The sequence below is a fragment of the Loxodonta africana genome, chromosome 23 (genome assembly GCF_030014295.1).
Source record: "Loxodonta africana isolate mLoxAfr1 chromosome 23, mLoxAfr1.hap2, whole genome shotgun sequence".
NCBI classification, from domain to species: domain Eukaryota; kingdom Metazoa; phylum Chordata; class Mammalia; order Proboscidea; family Elephantidae; genus Loxodonta; species Loxodonta africana.
Window position 1 is genome coordinate 28674340 of NC_087364.1, and position 19020 is coordinate 28693359.

The 19020-nt window shown below is 36.1% G+C and overlaps 1 protein-coding gene across 10 annotated transcripts in view; it reads left to right on the forward strand.

Moving 5' to 3' along the window:
• XPO4 (exportin 4) overlaps positions 1-19020 on the forward strand; it is a 188329-nt gene that overhangs the window by 143862 nt on the left and 25447 nt on the right. For 9 of the 10 annotated variants that reach the window (XM_023553115.2, XM_010593941.3, XM_064275361.1 and 6 more), the window contains 4 exons: positions 8854-9030; positions 9797-9939; positions 10432-10577; positions 11428-11605. In XM_023553115.2, the coding sequence (XP_023408883.1) occupies positions 8854-9030; positions 9797-9939; positions 10432-10577; positions 11428-11605 (644 nt within the window). The remainder of the gene's footprint in view (positions 1-8853; positions 9031-9796; positions 9940-10431; positions 10578-11427; positions 11606-19020) is intronic. The other variant, XM_023553113.2, reaches the window with a different exon arrangement.

Consider the following 19020-nt stretch of genomic DNA (forward strand, 5'->3'; position numbering starts at 1 on the left):
ACATTGAATATACCATGGACTGTCAGAAGAATGAACAAATCTGTCTTGGAAGAAGTATAGCCAGGGTGCTTCTTTGAAGCTAGGATGGCAAAACTTCATCTCATGTGCTTTGGACATGTTAGAAGGGGCCAGTCCCTGGAGAAGGACATCATGCTTGGTAAAGAAGAATGTCAGTGAAAACGAAGAAGTCCCTTAACGAGATGAATTGACACAGTGGCTGCAGATCTGGGCTCAAACATAGCAATGATTTTGAGAATGGCATAGGACTGATCAATGTTCTGTTTTTTTTTTTTCCATTGGATCACTGTGAGTTGGAACTGACTCGACAGCATCTAACAACAACAATCCGTAAGTGTAGTATTTCTCCATACTAATTTAGGTGATATTGTCTTTCAATAAAGGAATAAAATTTTCTTAAGTACCTAATTTTTTTTTGTTGCTATTGTAAATATTGTCATTTTAACCCTGCATTTTTCTTATTGCTGCTGGCATTCAGAAACAGTTGGTATTTGTATGTTGCTTTGTATGTATATTTGCTCACTTTTCAAAATTCTTATTAATTCTAATTGTTTTTAGAGTTGTAGGTTTTCTGTTGATCATCATATCATCTGTGAATAGTGACAACTTTGTGTTTTCCTTTTCAGTGTTTATATTTTTCTTTTATTATACATTTCTTCTTTCTCTTATATTGTACAGTTTTGAATACAAGTGGTAATAGAAGACATCCTTCTTGATTCATTATTAGGAATGACATTTGCTGTATGTTGTTGAGCTGTCCTTACCAAAATTGCTAATATGTTTTTTGAAAACATGAATAGATATGAAATGTTGTCAAATGCTAACCTGTTGGTAAATCACTTTTATAAATTTTTCTAATATTAAAATTACTCTTGCAGTTCTATGATGAGCCCAACTTGGTTAGTGTGTATGATGTGTTGTTATATGCAGCTGGTTTCGTTTGGTATCAAAGTTATGCTAGCTTCATGGATCACACCATAACTCATTCTCCACTCCTGTTCTCTGGACAGCTTGTTACTAGATTGGTATGATTTTTTTTTTTTTTTTTGCTATTTCAGTAGAACTCACTTGTAAATCTACTGAGCCTGGTATTTTTGGGAAATATTTAAACTTAAGTTTTTAAATGTTTAGTTCGGTTTTTCTTTCTTGGTCTAATTTTGCCAAGTTATGTTTTTCTATAAATTTGTCCATTTCTTGTAAGTTTTACTTTTTGATTTGCATTTATAATTTTATTTTCTTTACTAATAACACCTCAAAGTGCAGTTTTAATGTTGTGAAAATGGCATGTGCTTATTGGAAAAAATACCTCAATTTATAGAGTTAAAATTATGCAAAAATCCTATTACCTTTCATGTTTAATCTTGTTATCATTTGGGTGACCATCTTTCTTGCCACCTCTTTACACAGAGCTATATGATTCCTCGGGAGCTCTGGTGGTCCAGTGGTTAAAGCACTCAGCTGTTTACTGTAAGGTCAGCTGTTGGAACCCACCAGCCACTCCTCAGGAAAAGGATATGGCAGTCCGCTTCCATAAAGATTTACAGCCTTGAAAACCATATGGGGCAGTTTTATTCAGTCCTTTAGGGTCCCTATGAGTTGGAATTGATTTGATGGAAATGGGTTTGGTTTGGGTTATATGATACCGTTTTTTTGTTGTTGTTGTTTTTTCCCTAATGATGGAAATTTAATACTTCTTAGTTTTTTTAATTTTGAAAAAGCAAAAAAAATTAGAAGTAAATCACTTGTAATTTTACCTTCTAAAACTTACTGTTAATGTTTTTGAATATTTCCTTCCAGATTTTATTTTAAGGCATACCAATTAAACTTGAATAAAAACAAAATCACTGCTTTTTATTAACATTATTATTATGATCATTTCTTTATGGCTTTAGTTATTGTTAGAAATTATGGTTTTTAATGTAAAACAGCAGGGAAATGTTTTAATAACTTTATTTGTGCTATTTTAGGTAATGCTGAAGTGAACTTTCATATTTATCACAACGTGGCTCCTATTCAGTAGATATTCTTAAGGAAGTAAAATTTCATTTTTAGTGAACTCCTTTAGCAATCAATTAGCCCTTCAAATGGTGTCTTGTTCTGTATAAGGTCGCTCTTCATAGCTGCTGTTCCATGAATCAAGTAGAATTTAGAAGAGGGGATATATCCTAGGCAGAAAGAAGAAAGATAAACAAAACAGTTGAAACTGTATTAGACATTATTTTATGTTTTTATAACCTGTTTGTTCCGTGAAAGATTTCTAGTGGCTTCTAAAAGGAACATTTAAAATGAAATAATCTTTTAAAAATTGAAAATGAAAATAAGGATTAAATAAGAGTAGGAAGTCAAGACTAGGGAAAAGAACAACCCTGATATAGAGATCATAAACTTATCTGTAGATAGTAAGTTTGATTTTCAGATTTGAAGATCTTAGCATGTGAAGGGAGATATGGTTCTTTAATAGAATCTCATGCAAAAGGAGGAAGTATACTAGCTCCTCAGAGGGATTTTTCCTAATTAAGTAAAAATAAGACCAAAAAAAAATCTTAGAACTTTTATATAGGGGACAGTGAGTGTTATGGAATCCTCAACACCATGACAACCAGTGGTGCTGTAACAGATTTTATTTGGCTTTTTCTTACAACATCTTTAACCCTCTTTTTTTTTTATACCATTAGAGTCTGTGGGACCCAGTTTTAGTTTTTTAGTTTCTGTTTTGAACAGTTCTAACTATTTGTAAGGATTGTTTTTTTTTCATTACTTTTATTCTTTCTTTGAGACCTTAGAAAGAACAAAAAGGGCCTAAGAAAACAAAACAAAACAAAAGAATGGTACACATTGTGCCTTACAATTAGTCTGTGGGTACATCTGCACCCTTTTATAAGTCCAATAAGTACCTTATGCAGTGAGAGCAGCTACCACTTACCAGTCTCTGGAGGCTTATGTGTTGTGATGATGCGGAACAGTTTCAGGGGAGCCTCCAGACTAAAATGGACTAGGAAGAAAAGCCTGAGGATCCATTTCTGAAAGTCAGCCAACGAAAATTCTATGGATCACAAAGGTGTAATTCCATTATGCCATGGGGTTGCTGTGAGTCGGGGACTGACTTGACGGCAGCTGACAGCAACATAAAAAGAACTGAAATAGTAAGAAAATGGAAGGATGATGGAATCATGTGTAAGGATGATAAAAAGTGAAATGAATCACTGCGGTTCCTTACTCTTGAGTTTTCTAATTGCATTGCCCAAAAGCATAATCTTTCAAAAAGCTATAACAGAAGTCTGGGGAGACCATCTTTTTAGTCCCCCGCCATAAGGGTTTCATTGACTACTGTTTCGGATTCAGAACTTTTCATTTCCTGCTCATAATAATAAAGAGAAAAAAATTGACAGAGTGACATATTTCCTGGTGATCAAATGAATCAAAAGATGCACGCAAAGAGGCGGCAACTCCCTAGGCTGTTACAATGATGGTAAAATTGATTAGTATAAGCAAAATCTCAGGCTGAGTTTTAGCTGATGATATTCTAGATAAGTTTTTTCAAATTCAGCAATTGATGAGTAAACATTGTATTTCCAAGGATGAAAAGAAAATACGGTATTCTTGTCAGTCATTCCACAGGAAGAACTTCTATTTTGTGACGCGAATTTGGACCATCCTATTTTGCTGAAAGGATATGCACAGTATTTTTTCATGTTCATCTAAAAAAATTTACTTGATACGGTTTGTAATTGTACCAAAGGTGACTGAAAGAAAATAAATGATGTAGGAGTGAAAAAAATTCATTGGGTTGATCATTCTAATTGGTGTTTATGCATCTAAAAATGAAAATATTTTGCAGTTATGGAGCTAAGAATATAGCTGTCTGTTCTTCAACAAAATTATCACCCATCCAAGTTTTTTAAAAGTAATGCATTTTGATAATGCATGAAGAAGTACAAGTGTTAACAATAAGTTAGAATGTATTAGAGATGGATTTTACAAACATTTACAAAATGAATATGTTCCAGTTAGTTGCATTCAAAGAAAGTTGCCCATTTTGAGAATATATACTTTCAAGGTTAGGAAAATATGGAATAAAAACTTGGGTTTGCTATGTTTAAATTCTTATTAAAATTATCTGATGATGCTCTTTTTACTGTCCCTTCATTCTAGTATTTTTCATGAAATGGCATAAAAATATAAAAAAATTTAAAAGAGTCCATTGGATCCAGATAATGACAATTTTTCCTGGTACACTGAGAGTTAAGAAAGGCTGAACGATAAGAAGACAGTTTAATGGAAGCAGTTCACCCAGGTGCTCAGATCATATTATCTGGTAGCAATATTCTGGTGGTCCAGCTTGATCTGGAGAACCTAGAATGAACCTTGTATCACTTTTCTTTTTTGGGTCATTGATAAAGATGCTAGAATAACAGATTGCGATGATACTCTCTGATGAAGGTTCCAGACCTCTGTATTTGCAGGTTGAGGGCCTATTTGTTTGCTTCAGAAACGAGAGAAGCAAGTTGTAGATTGTTGTTATGTGCCGTTGAGTTAGTTCTGAAAAATAGTGACCCTAGCACAACAGAACGGAACACTCCCAGTCCTGCACCATCCTCACAATCATTGTTATACTTGAACCCAATTTGCAGCCCCTGTGTCAGTCCATCTCATTGAGGGTCTTTTTCTCACTGACCTTGTACTTAACCAAGCATGATGTCCTTCTTCAGGGACTGGTTCCTTATGATAGCATGTCCAAAGTATGTGAGACGAAGTTTTGCCATCCTTGCTTCTAATGACCATTCTGGTTGTACTTCTTCCGAGACAGATTTGTTCATTCTTCTGGCAGTCCGTGGCATATTCAGTATTCTTTGCCAACACGATAATTTAAAGGCATCAATTCTTCTTTCATCTTCCTTACTCCTTGTCCAGCTTTCACATGCATATGAGGTGATTGATTGAAAACACCATGGCTTGGGTCAGGTGCCCTTTAGTCCTTAAAGTGACATCTTTGCTTTTTAACACTTTAAAGAGGTCTTTTGCAGCAGATTTGCCCAGTGCAGTGTGTCCTTTGGTTTCTTGACTGCTGCTTCCATGGGTGTTGATCGTGGATCTAAGTAAAATGAAATCCTTGACAACTTCAGTCTTTTCTGCGTTTATCATGATGTTGCTTATCGGTCCAGTTGTGAGGATTTTTGTTTTCTTTATGTTGAGGTGTAATCCATACTGAAGACTGTGGTCTTTGATTTTCATCATTAAGTGCTTCAAGTCCTCTTCACTTTCAGTAAGCAAGGTTGTGTCATCTGCATATCACAGGTTGTTAATGTCTTCCTCCACTCCTGACACTGTGTTCTTCAGATAGTCTGGCTTTTCGGATTATTTGCTCAGCATACAGATTGAATACGTACGGTGAAAACACACAACTGTGACTCACACCTTTCTTGATTTTAAACCACACAGTATCCACTTGTCGTATTCAAATGACTGCCTCTTGGTCTATGTACAGGTTCCTCTTGAGCACAATTAAGTGTTCTGGATTTCCCTTTCTCTCAGTGTTATCCATAATTTGTTATGGTCCACACAGTCAAATCCCTTTGCATAGTCAATAAAGCACAGGTAAACATCATTCTGGTATTTTCTGCTTTCAGCCATGATCCATCTGACATCAGCAATGATATCCCTTGTTCCACGTCCTCTTCTAAATCCAGCTATAATTTCTGACAGTTTAGTCGATGTACTACTGCAACCACTTTTGAAAGAGCTATAGCAAAACTTTACTTGTGTGATATTAATGGTATTGTTGATAATTTCTGCATTCTGTTGGATCACCTTCCTTTGGAGTGGGCACAAATATGGATCTCTTCCAGTTGGTTGGCCAGGTAGCTGTCTTCCAAATTTCTTGGCATAGACAAGTGAGCACTTCCAGCGCTGTATCAGCTTGTTTTAACATCTCAATTGATATTCTGTCAATTCCTAGAGCCTTGTTTTTCACCAGTGTGTTCAGTGCAGCTTGGACTTCTTCCTTCAGTACCATCAGTTGTTAATCATATGCTGCCTGCTGAAATGGTTGAACGTTGACCAATTCTTTTTGGTACAGTGACTCTGTGTATTCCTTCTGTCTTCTTTTGGTGTTTCCAGAGTTGTAGATTAGGGTATAATAAAGCTTTAGAAGTCCTGGAATTACTACTTACTAATATAATGCCAGTATTTGCAGTTGTGTTGTAACCTTTTTGGAGTAAACACATAGTTCAAAGACTCCACTACTTTATTTGGAACAAATTTCTTATATGACAGACTTCATAGTTAAGAACTGACCCTGGAGTGTTTGCTTATCTCTTACACCCTTTAGTGTATATTCTGTAGGTTTTTTTTGTTTGTTTGCTTTTCTCTTTTCCCTTTTAAAAAGCATGAGTGGTACGTGATTTATGTCATTTCACTAAGCATAGTACTTGACACATACTAAGTACTCCTTTTCATTGATCTAGTGAATTTGTGGATGAAGAAATTGATATGTATTAAATTCCTTATAAAGGTTACTGATTAATGGCAAAAGTTATTAGAATGTGAGGGGATTAAGGCATATGTAAAACACTGAGCTCCATAGAGCTATCCTTAGTCAGTTTTATGTTTAGAATCTTCCTCCTAAATATGGCAGAATACTTTGAAATTATTTTAGGACGGAACTAATACATGTTAAAAAAATTAATATTCAAATCCATGTCATCACAGATTTTCTTCCAGGATATATTGCTTGCTGTTTACATAGTTTCCCCATACTCTCAGCTTTAAACATTTTGACTCCTGTGCCACCACACACTCCTGGTGTGACCTCCTACCTCAGGGACCCTCTCAGTCGCCTGTGTGGATTGTGTCCCTCTTCTTCATCAATACCTTCCTCCTAGGTGAATACTTCTGGTTTTGTGACTTTAGAAATAAATATATAGGTATCTGTACGCTGATGATTCCCAAATTTATATTTCCAGTCCTGACTCTTCCCTAAACTTTAAACAGGTATCAGTTTATTGAACAGTCCCCCTTGGATGCCTGATTTGCACCTCAAACTTAACATGCCCAAAATAGAAATCTCCATTTCCCTGTACATGCAACCTCACATTCCTACCTCTTCCCAGCTGCTCTGGATAAAAATCCAGGTGCCACCCTTGCTTTCCCCTTCCTCAGGCCTTACTTTCAGCTCCCTGAGTGTGCTTCCTGTCAGCCCTTCCTCCAGACTATATATCCAGTCTGGCGCTTGGCAACATTTCTACCCTAGCACAAGCCACCGTACTTTACAGAGTCAGTAGTGTGATTTCTTTTTGAAGAGCTGTATTATGTAGTACATCTCTGCTTAAGACACTGCAGTAGCTTCTCACTACAATTAGAAGAATAGCCAGTTTCCTGTAAAGGTCCTCTTGATCTGTGCCTGCCTGCCTCTCTGACATGTTATGTTGGGCCTGCCATTGTCAGCTCCAGGCACACTGGCATTTTGGTATTCATGCCAAGCTCAGTCCTGCCTCTGGGTCTTTGCAGGCTTTTTAGGTAGAGTGACATTTTAACAAAATGTTAGCTCCATTTAGTGAGTTTTTGGGTCACAAATAGCTCTGTAAAAAATGTCCTGGTGATGTACACTGTTATCTTTTTCTCTGAAAATTTCTCTTTTATTTCTCAGTGGTTTTCTTTTGGTGTTAAAACTTTAAATCACTAATGGGACTTAAATGAACAAGATAGAATAGGAAGGATAAAAATTAAGAATGACAAGCTAACAGATTTCACTAAGACTGTGCTGACATGTACATATGACATGTATAGTCTGTTAAGTGAACTCACACACAGACAGGATTATGGCTATGGCTTATGTGGCGCTCTCACCTAAAGAGTCCTCATCTAAACAGAGGTTTAGGGTAAGGAGCGATTGAGCTTTACCTAGTCTCCTGTCTGTCTGGTCCTTTTTCATATGTTCACATAAGTGGTATACGTGTGTTTCCTTTGTAAGAAGAAAATGTAACTGGTGGAAATAAACCAAAAAAAAAAAAAAAAAAAAGTAGAGGGGAAAGTATTCATTTCCAAGTTTACAAAGTATTTATGCTTATTAAACTTACGGTTTTTCCCTAATAAAGGGGCACTTTTGATATTTCTCTAATGTTATGGGTGGCTAGACATTACTTTTCTACTCTGTGGGATTTGTTTTTATGAAGTGAGTTGTCTATTTTTAAGGAACATCTGTTAAATTATCCACCCAAAAAACACCAAAACCAAACCCAGTGCTGTTGAGTCGGTGCCGACTCATGGCGACTCTATAGGACAGAATAGAACTGCTCCATAGGGTTTCCAAGGAGCGCCTGGCGGATTTGAACTGTCGACCCTTTGGTTAGCAGCTATAGTGCTTAACCACTACGCCACCAGGGTTTCCAAATTATCCCCACATATCCTTAAATATTCTGATCAGATCAGTCTCTTTCTTCCTTGTCCTCAGTTTCTCTAAAGTCATTTTACAGCATGTTAGGAAATATACATTTTGTATTTTTTATTTTAACATTTCTGTTAATTGACTATAGGAAAAAGTTACTATTATTTTTATTTGAAAAATAATTTTCCTCAAAGCACTAAATAGCTAATCTTAAAAAAATTAACATTTTAAATTTATGGCTGCCTGAGAATTAAGAAAAGTCCATACATTTTTACCCCAGTATTTGAATTGATTAGTGATTTCCAGAATGAGCCCATTTAGCTAGGTATTAAATAATAATTGGGAGTTGTTGTTAAAGCAAAAATTTATAAAACTATGTGCTTAGCTGTGTGACTCTTGTTATAATGTCCATTTTATTTCTCTGGCCATTTACTTTATGAATGTTCTTCTAGCTCGATAAAGATGACATGGTATACATGGAAGCATATGATAAATTGCTGGAGTCCTGGCTAACTTTGGTCCAAGATGACAAACATTTCCATAAAGGCTTTTTTACACAGCATGCAGTTCAAGTCTTTAATTCCTATATTCAGTGCCATCTAGCTGCTCCAGATGGCACAAGGAATTTGGTGAGTTTTAAGTCAAATGGTAATTAAAAATCTAATCGTAGACTGGTTATACATTGTATAATACTAGAAATTGAGGTTGGGCTTCCTCAGAAAATTTTGTTGAGAGTATTAGACTGAGGGAAGCCCTAGTGGCGTAGTGGTTAAGTGCTACAGCTGCTAACCAAAGGGTCGGCAGTTCAAATCCGCCGGGCGCTCCTTGGAAACTCTAATGGACAGTTCTACTCTGTCCTATAGGGTCACTATGAGTCGGAATCGACTTGATGGCACTGTGTTGCGTGGGTTTATTAGACTGAGCGTAAATATTATCTCCATTGTCTGAATGAGTTCTTTTTATGTGGTATTAGTTGCAGTTACCTTCTTTAAGTTATCGGTTCCTACCTGTGTCTTTATAGTTGTCAGGCAATGTGAATGACTTCGTGTATCGAAAGGACCATGGTTCTTAAAGATGTCAGATCTTCTCAGTGATAGAGGTTAAATTCTCTGGTAGGGGAGGTGGGTTGTGGGTGTGCAGTTAGCTCAGTTTACATATGTGCCTGGCGGGAGTAAATAACGCTCTATTTCCTTCTCTTTTTCTCTCCCCCTTCTTTTCGTAACTAATATGGCTACCAGTGTAGTCATCCCTTGACAACTACATTAGGAGATTGACTATATCCAGCTCTACTTTTTATTTTCAGTGCTGGAAATTATTATACAATGCAATAGAAACTCATGTTTTATTGAGCAAAGTAGTGCAGTTCCTAATTGTTTATTTCTTTAATCTAAATAGACTGCCAATGGTGTGGCCTCTCGTGAGGAAGAAGAAATAAGTGAACTTCAAGAAGATGATCGAGACCAGTTTTCTGACCAACTAGCCAGTGTAGGAATGCTAGGAAGAATTGCTGCAGAACACTGTATACCTCTTCTTACAAGGTACAAACAGTCCAAAGAAACCCCATGGAGAAATATTCTATGTTCACAATTCCCTGGAGAGCACTTAAAGTGTTTAAAGACTTTAAACAGCCCCACCCCATATTCCAGCCCGCTGGAACAAATGGACAGAAACATACTCATGATTGCATTCCTTGGCATATACTTTTGGAGCACAGGCACTACAGGATAGATGACAGAGAGATAATGGAAAACATGGTATGAGAAATGATTTGAGCCTTATAAATAAAACTTGGAATAACCAGTTTTCAAATTCCCGTTGTAAATCTTGATTGTTTGTAAAGCAGTGTTTTAATTCTGTGTCATAAACAATAAATCACAATTGCTACAGTGCTGTGAGAATCTACTTGTGTACTATATTTTTGTATTTTTTTTTTGCTAACAATTTATGTTGTCTAATAAGTGGAGGTTATAAGTTGTTCTGGGTCTTTGATTATTGAATTTTATGAAGCTATTCTTTTTTTCCCCTTTTAGTTTATTAGAAGAAAGAGTAACAAGGCTCCATGGTCAGTTACAACGACACCAGCAGCAATTACTTGCTTCACCTGTTTCAGGCACTGTTGACAACAAAATGCTTGATGATCTGTATGAAGATATCCATTGGCTTATTTTAGTTACAGGTTGGTTGATCGTTCTTTCTTAAAATGTAATTGGCAATTGGGCAGTTTAAACCTAAAAATAAGCTTTGTATGTTAAATATTAAAAACTGTAGTCCATACATAGTAATGGATGAAATTTGGATACAGCTGTTGTCTGTCACAGAGCTACAGATACGTTTTTAAAAATGATGGCTAGCTTGTATACGGTGTCTTTTGCATACCAAATATTTTATGTGGATCCCATTTATTTCTCATAGTAGCCCACTGAATTAGTGAAATTATTAGGTATTATTATTATTACTATCCTCATTTTATAAATGAAGAAGCTGAGACTTAGAGAGTATAAGAAATTAGCCATGGTCATACTGCTATTAATTTTTGGAGCCAGAATGCATGTTTAGGCAGTCTGACTTTTAGGGTCTTCATTCTTAACCACCATACTCTGAGTGTTTCTGTACTTTAAACATAATCAGTAAAAAAAAAAAAAGCTCAACTTTTGAAAAAGTAATTCCCGAATATCGACTTTTGATGTAGATAATAGAATTCCTATTTTTTTAATTAACTTTACAAAATATATTACTGAGAATTATTAAAAGGTAGTAGACTAAAAAACCTACGTGTCATATGGAATTATAAAATTGATGAATAAAACATTTATCCTTTGAATTTTTCTGTATTTTTGAGGATTAATTATCTGAGAAATAGAAAGTTCTTCTAACTCAAACTTGAAATAACAGATTAGCATTTATGATTTACTTTTACATCAATTTATATGATGTATATAAATCAAATAAAACTGAAAACCTTTACAGTGCAATTTGATAAATGTAGATTTGTTAAGTGTTCATTTTTAATTTTTTTTAAACTGAAGGCTACCTCTTAGCTGATGATACTCAGGGAGAGACTCCGCTAATACCTCCAGAAATAATGGAATATTCCATTAAGCATTCATCTGAAGTTGACATTAATACAACACTTCAAATTTTGGGATCTCCAGGAGAAAAGGCTTCTTCCATCCCAGGGTACAACAGAACAGATTCTGTGATTAGGTAATATGAACTCTATAGCTGTGCTCTTGTAATTTATACTGTTTTATAAATTCTGAGTTGATGGGTAGATGACTCAAGTAACAGGCACGTTGTAAATCCGATACATGAAAGAAAATAAAACTTGGAGAAGCCTTGAAATACAAAAGGATTACAAGTACTAAGTATATTTAAGTAGTGCCACTCTAGTGAGAATTGATAGCTATATCCAGTACTGAGAAAAACGTGTGTAAAATTATTCTGAATACAGTGAGACTTTGCATGGTCATTTGATCTGATGTACACTGATGTACTGTGACCATATTCCTTGTCCATGAGAAAGCAGTAGTGATGTATATACAAGCACCGTCAATGATGGAAAAAAGAATTTGAGATTCTTAGAAAACTAGATGAAAGTTAACAAGTATTTATTGTTCATAAAAGCTAAAACTATATTTCAGTACAATCTTAAGGAAAATTATAATTTTTATCTTATATAATAAAAGTACTTTTTCTGCATACGTGAATCTTGACAGTGCTGTCCGGGGAAGTTACAAGACAGTAGTGCCTCAAATGAGAGCATTCACTTAATATTCCTAAATATTAATGGCAAATTTTTCATTAATTCTTAATGATGAAATTAAGAAAGGGTAAATTTGGACTAACTGTGCTCCTAAAAGTAAATCTGAGGGTAGCATTTTAAATTTTAGTATCTTTTAAGTTTAGGTTGTAGGCATAGATGTCAGTAATGATAACAACATTGTTTTTTGCCAGTTACAAAATCAGTAACTGTAGCAGGGTGCTTTCCCCTTCATTCTTCTTCTTATATATTTTTTTTAATGCAAAATCGCCTGCATATCATTTAAACCTATGCAATAGAAAATGATTCTTTTAAGTTGAAATATTAAGGTGCTATCAAGGAAATATTTGGGAATTTATTTCCTTTATTGCATTCTCATGTTTGAAGTAAAATATCGAAATGCTCTATTGAAAATGTTATCTCCTTTTGGGATTACTATAAACATTTCCTTTAGTGTCTGGAAATTAAGGCTTTTGCTTTGGTTTAGTTCCTGGTGAATGTTAATTTCAAAGGCAGTTTGTTTAAGGGTGCTGTCACGTTATACATTTGTCATATTTCTTGCCTAGGCAGTACGAGCAGGAATGCTTTCCTTGTATTTTAAGTGCTTTTTCAATTTTTGCCAGTACAGGTATCAGTGTGGGAGCAAAACACTGTGGTGTCTGAGAGCACAGACTATGGAGGGCTGAGGTGAGGGCTGGGACAACATATCCCTTGCCTGAGGATAAACCATTTTTAGTCCAAAGAATTAATGTGAAATTGATTGTTATGTGACAGAAACATTCCTTGTTTGATTAAAAAAAAGTATTTTGCATTTATTGAAAAAGTAATCATTTAACAAATAATTATTGAATACCTACTATGTGCCAGACACACTCTTCTGGGGTTGGCATACATCAGTGAACAAAACCCACAAATATCACTCTCCTTTTTTTTAGAGCTCCTTGTGGGGGAGGGGGATAATAAAGAAGTCAATTATATAGTAAGTTAGGAAATGATAAGTGCTGTGGGTAAAAAACTGAGTCAGGTAAGGGGGGATCAAGAATGCAGGTTTTTGGGATTGTTCGTAATTTTAAATAAGGGAATCCATGTAGGCCTTATTTAGAAGGTGACTTTTGAGCAGAGACTTGAGATTGGTAAGGGAGTTGACCATGAAGATATCTGAGGAAAAGCATTCCAGGCAGAGGGAACAGCTAATGAAAAGGCCCTGAGGCATGCCTGGTAGGTTCAGAGAACAGCAGGGATGCCATTATGGGTTGAGCAGAGTGAGGGGGGAAAAGAAGAAATCTCATAAGGTCTTTAGGCCCTTGTAAGTTCTTTGGCTGAATAAAGTGGGACACTACTGTAGGGTTTTGAGAAGAACAGTAACTTATGTGTAAAAAGGTTACTCTGACTGTTGGATTGAGAGTAAACTATAGGAGGACAAAGGTAGAAGCAGAGACACTACATAGGAGGCTAATTACAGTCATCCAAGAGAAAGACGATGATGGCCCAGACCAGAATGATAGCAGTGGGAGGTAGTGAGAAGTTAAAGTTTTATTTAACTTACTGTGCTCCCTTTTGGCTCATGAAATGAAAATGTCATCTCGATTAATTTGGAAAGTATGGGAAACTTTGAGTGCTGTCTGAATATAAAGTGTGTTTAGATAGCATGCTTAAGAAATTGAAGTAGGATTGGCATATCAGTATTGGGATATCAAGAATTAATGTTTTTTGATGTCTTAGTTTTTTCAACTCTCCTCTGTGTCAGGAACTGAGGAAATAATAAAAGTATTATAGAAGTGGTGTGGGAGCACGTAGGTTCACCTAGCCTATTGGAGGAGTGGGTGGGAGTTGAAATTCTTGGAAGAGATAGCATTTAAACTGATACTTAAAGGGTGAATAGGGGTTTGCAGGAAAGAGCATCCCAGTCAATGTCAATAGCATAGGCAAAGGCTTGGAAGAGAAAATTCTCTATGGCTGGTGTATATACGTGGCATTACGCATCAAACACTGAGGCCACAGATGAAGAAATTGAAGATTTTTACCAGCTTCTGCAGTCTGAAATTGATCAAACATGCAATCCAGATGCATTGATAATTACCGATGATTGGAGTACAAAAGTTGGAAACAAACAAGGATCAGTAGTTGGAAAATACAGCCTAGAAACAATGCCGGAGATCACATGATGAATTTTGCAAGGCCAATGACTTCTTCATTGCAGATACCTTTCTTCACCCATAAATGGCAGCTATATATGTGGACCTCTCCAGATGGAATACACAGGAATCAGGTTGACTATGTCTGTGGAAGGAGATGATGGGAAAGCTCAATATCATCAGTCAGAACAAGGCCAGGGGCCAGCTGCAGAACAGACCGTCAGTTGCTCATATGTAAGTTCAAGTTGAAAGAAGAAAATTAGAAGAAGTCAACAAAAGCCAAAGTACGACCTTGAGTATATTCCACCTGAATTTAGAGACCATCTCAAGAACAGATTTGCTGCGTTGAAGTCTGATGACTGAAGACTAGACGAGTTGTAGAAGGACATCATCCATGAAGAAAGCAAGAGGTCATTAAAAAGACAAGAAAGGAAGAAAAGACCAGAATGGATGTCAGAAGAGACTCTGAAATTTCCTTTTGAACATAGAGTAGCTAAAGCAAAAGAAGATGGAAGGAATACACAGAGTCATTATACCAAAAATAGTTGGTCCACTTTCTGTCATTTCAAGAGGTAGCACATGATCAGGAACCGATGGTACTAAAGGAAGAAGTCCAAGCTTCATTGAAGGCATTGGGGGAAAAACAAGGCTCCAGTAATTGACGGAATATCAGTTGAGATGTTTCAACAAACGTATGCAGTGCTGGAAGTGCTCACTCATCTATGCCAAGAAATTTGGAAGAGAGCTACCTGGCCAACTGACTGGAAGAGATCCATATTTATGCCTATTCCCAAGAAAGGTGATCCAACCAAATGTGGAAATTATAGAACAATATCATTAATATCACATGCAAGTAAAATTTTGCTGAAGATCATTCAAAAGTGGCTGCAGCAGTATATTGACAGGAAACTGTAGAAATTCAGGTCAGATTCAGAAGAGGACGTGGGACCGGGGATATCATTGCTGATGTCAGATGGATCCTGGCTGAAAGTAGAGAATACCAGACAGATGTTTACCTGTGTTTTATTGACTATGCAAAAGCATCCAACTGTGTGAATCCTAACAATTATGGATAACATTTTGAAGAATGGGAATTCCAGAATACTTAATTGTGCTCCTGAGGAACCTGTACATAGATCAAGAGGCAGTTGTTCGAACAGAACAAGGGGATACCACATGGTTTAAAGTCAGGAAAGGTGTGCATCAGGGTTGTATCCTTTCACCATACCTATTCAATCTGTAGGCTGAGCAAATAATCCAAGAAGCTGGACTGTATGAAGAAGAAGGAGGCATCGGGATTGGAGGAAGACTTATTAACAGTGTGCAGTATGCAGATGACACAGCCTTGCTTGCTGAAAGTGAGAGGACTGGAAGCACTTACTGATGAAGATCAAAGACCACAGCCTTCAGTATGGGTTACACCTAAACATAAAGAAAACAAAAATCCTCACTACTGGACCAATAAAACATCACGATAAACAGAGAAAAGATTGAAGTTGTTAAGGACTTCATTTTACTTGGATCCACGATCAACACCCATGGAAGCAGCAGTCAAGAAATCAAAGACACCTTGTGTTGGGCAAATCGACTGCAAAGGAACTGTTTAAAGCGTTGAAAGGCAAAGATGTCACCTTGCAGACTAAGGTGCGCCTGACCCAAAAAAAAAAAAAAACCAAGCCATGGTATTTTTAATCGCATCATATGCATGCGAAAGCTGGACAACGAATAAGGAAGACCGAAGAAGAATTGACACCTTTGAATTGTGCTGTTGGCAAAGAATATTGAATATACCATGGACTGCCAGAGAATGAACAAGTCTGTCTTGGAAGAAGTACGACCAGAATGCTCCTTAGAAGCAAGGATGGTGAGACTATGTCTTAGATACTTTGGATGTGTTATCAGGAGAGATCAGTCCCTGGAGAAGGACATCATGGTTGGTAAAGTACAGGGTCAGTGAGAAAGAGAAAGACCCTCAACGGGATGGACTGACCCAGTGGGCTCAAGCATAACAACGATTGTGAGCGTGGTGCAGGACCAGGCAATGTTTCATTCTGTAGTACATAGGGCCACCATGAGTCAGAACTGCCTCAACGGTACCTGACAAGAACAACATATACATGGTGAGGAAGGATGATGGCCATGTTATATGAAATGAAGATGGAGAGGTAGGTAAGGGTGCTGTAGGCTGGGCTAATGAGGTAGAAGTAAAAGTGATGAAAAAGATTCAAAGCAGGGAAATGAACTAATCAAATTGTTTTAGAGTTATTCTGTGGAGGATAGATTTAAAGGATGCAAACATGTTAGGAGACATATGTGGTAGTAATAATGGCAGGGAGGATGGAAAGAGCTGATGGATTTGAAAAGTGTTTCAAGAGAGAACTATACAGAACTTTTATGATTGATTTCAATATGGTGGTGAGGAGAGAGTAAGGGATCAAGGAAGGCTCCAAGGAAGCCTCACATTTATCTCCCTGAGACCTGCATATGGTATAAAAATAGGTAGTAAATTATTTTATAAATCAGGATGTCTTCAATCTTTTGCATTAATAAAATTGTAGATGGATTTAAGTTGTCAGTTGATGGATTATTAAAAAATTTTTTAGGTGATCTTGGTAATTTTTGCATATAATATGGAAGAAGTGCAAACAACTGGATGACACAGCTCTTTTTAAATGCCTTCTATTCACTTATGTGAACAAGTTTTCTCTGTGCTTCTGTTAGAATGAAAAATAGGAATCAAATTATGCTCAACCATGTCTCATTCTAGCAATAAGTGATATTTATACACAGATACTTTAATTGGAAAAAATAAAACACCACTACATTAATCTCATGAAGAGATGCATAATATTTTAATGTTTAATAATTTATTTAAATCTATATTATGTTTTGCTCAACTGTGTACTAATAAGTATAACAATAGCTCAATCCAGAAGATAATGCTTAAACATTTAGAATCTTAACATCATTGGAAATTTTAAAAACTTACATTTCAATTTATGTATATAATATTTGTTTCAGAGAAATATGTTCTATATAATCAATAAAATATGTAACATTCAAAATTTATTATATTAGGATAATATTCTTTGCGGGAAATGGAATTGAAATAAAGGTTTAAGGAGAAGGAGAAACAATGTAAACTTTCTAACTGGTAAAAAAAAAGTTTATTTTTCAAAACGATGATGGTGGTTGTCTAAACCCTATGTTGATTAAATTCCAGTGCCTAAATGTAAAGGATTAATGTAACTGTTTTATTTCAAATTTCATTAAACTGGAAATTATATCAGCTAAAATGTTTAATATTATGGGACAAAATTGGTATATTAATAACCTAAATGTATTGTGAAGTATTTGGGTTTTTTTTGTTCACATACTCGCTAAAATATTTATAAAAGTTTGAGGACTGGTAGTACAGGGAGTGGACACTGAAAAAAGAAGAAGTTTTGGGTGGAATCCTAAAATTCATCTGATTTAAAGAAGGAAGAGGAAGAGTGGGCTGTAATAAAGACTATGAAGAAATAAATGCACTTAGGGACATCTGGGAAGTATGGTACCAGGGAAACTGAAGGGAAGAAATTATTTCACAAATGAGGTGTGGTCGACAGTATAAAGTACTTGTGAGACATAGTTGGATAAAGAACATGTTCATAAGATTCAATTACAAGGAGATAATTTCAGTCTTCTTGAGAGCAGTGAAGAAAGTAATGGAAGCCAAACTTCAGGTGATTAGAATCCAGGTCTTGGCATTGATATTCATAATATGATGGTATAACACGTTCTTTTAAGTACATCCTTTGCAACTTTACTTTTTGACTAAAGTTAAATATATATGCCACACCCCCACATCCTGGAATGTTAAGCTATGTTATTGAAACCCCACAGCCACGTGAATTGTATAGTGTAGGAAGGGAAATAAGTATGTGCCTTGAAATAAGTATGTGCACTTACATAGGAATTATTCCAGCAAGACTTTTATTTGAAAATGCCGTCAAGGGTCAAGTTTGTTAGGAAGTAGGACTATCAGATTTAGAGACAAGGATCAATATTCAAAACATTCTGAATAAGTCAGTTCCCTGGTTCTACATTCTTTAACATGACCGTGTGTCATGGATTGAATTGTGTCCCCCCAAAATATCCGTCAACTTAGCTGGGCCATAAGTCCCAGTATTGTGTTATTGTTCACCATTTTATGTGATTTCCCTATGTGTTGTAAATCTTGTCACTATGATGAAATGAGATGGATTAGTGGCAGTTGTATTGATGAGATATACAAGATTTGATAGTGTCGTAAGCCAGTTTGTTTTTAGATCTAAAAGAGAGAAACAAGCAGAGAGATAGGGGGACCTCATACCACCAAGAAAGCAGCGCCGGAAGCAGAGCATGTCCTTTGGACCCAGGGTCCCTGTGCAGAGAAGCTCCTAGTCTAGGGGGTAGAGAGAGAAAGCCTTCCCCTGGAGCTGACATCCTGAATTTGGGCTTCTAGGCTACTTTACTGTGAGAAACTAAACTCTGTGTTAAAGCCAACCACTTGTGGTATTTCTGTTACGGCAGCACTAGTTGACTAAGACACCATGTATAAAAACAAATAGTGCTAGCCATGGGAGTTTTTTTGGGTCTGTGGGAGTTTTAAGAGTGATAAGTGCTCAAAGAATTTAGCATGTACTCTGAATATGTAATTTTATGTATTCTTCCATTCTCAATCTGAAAATTCCCTGTAGACA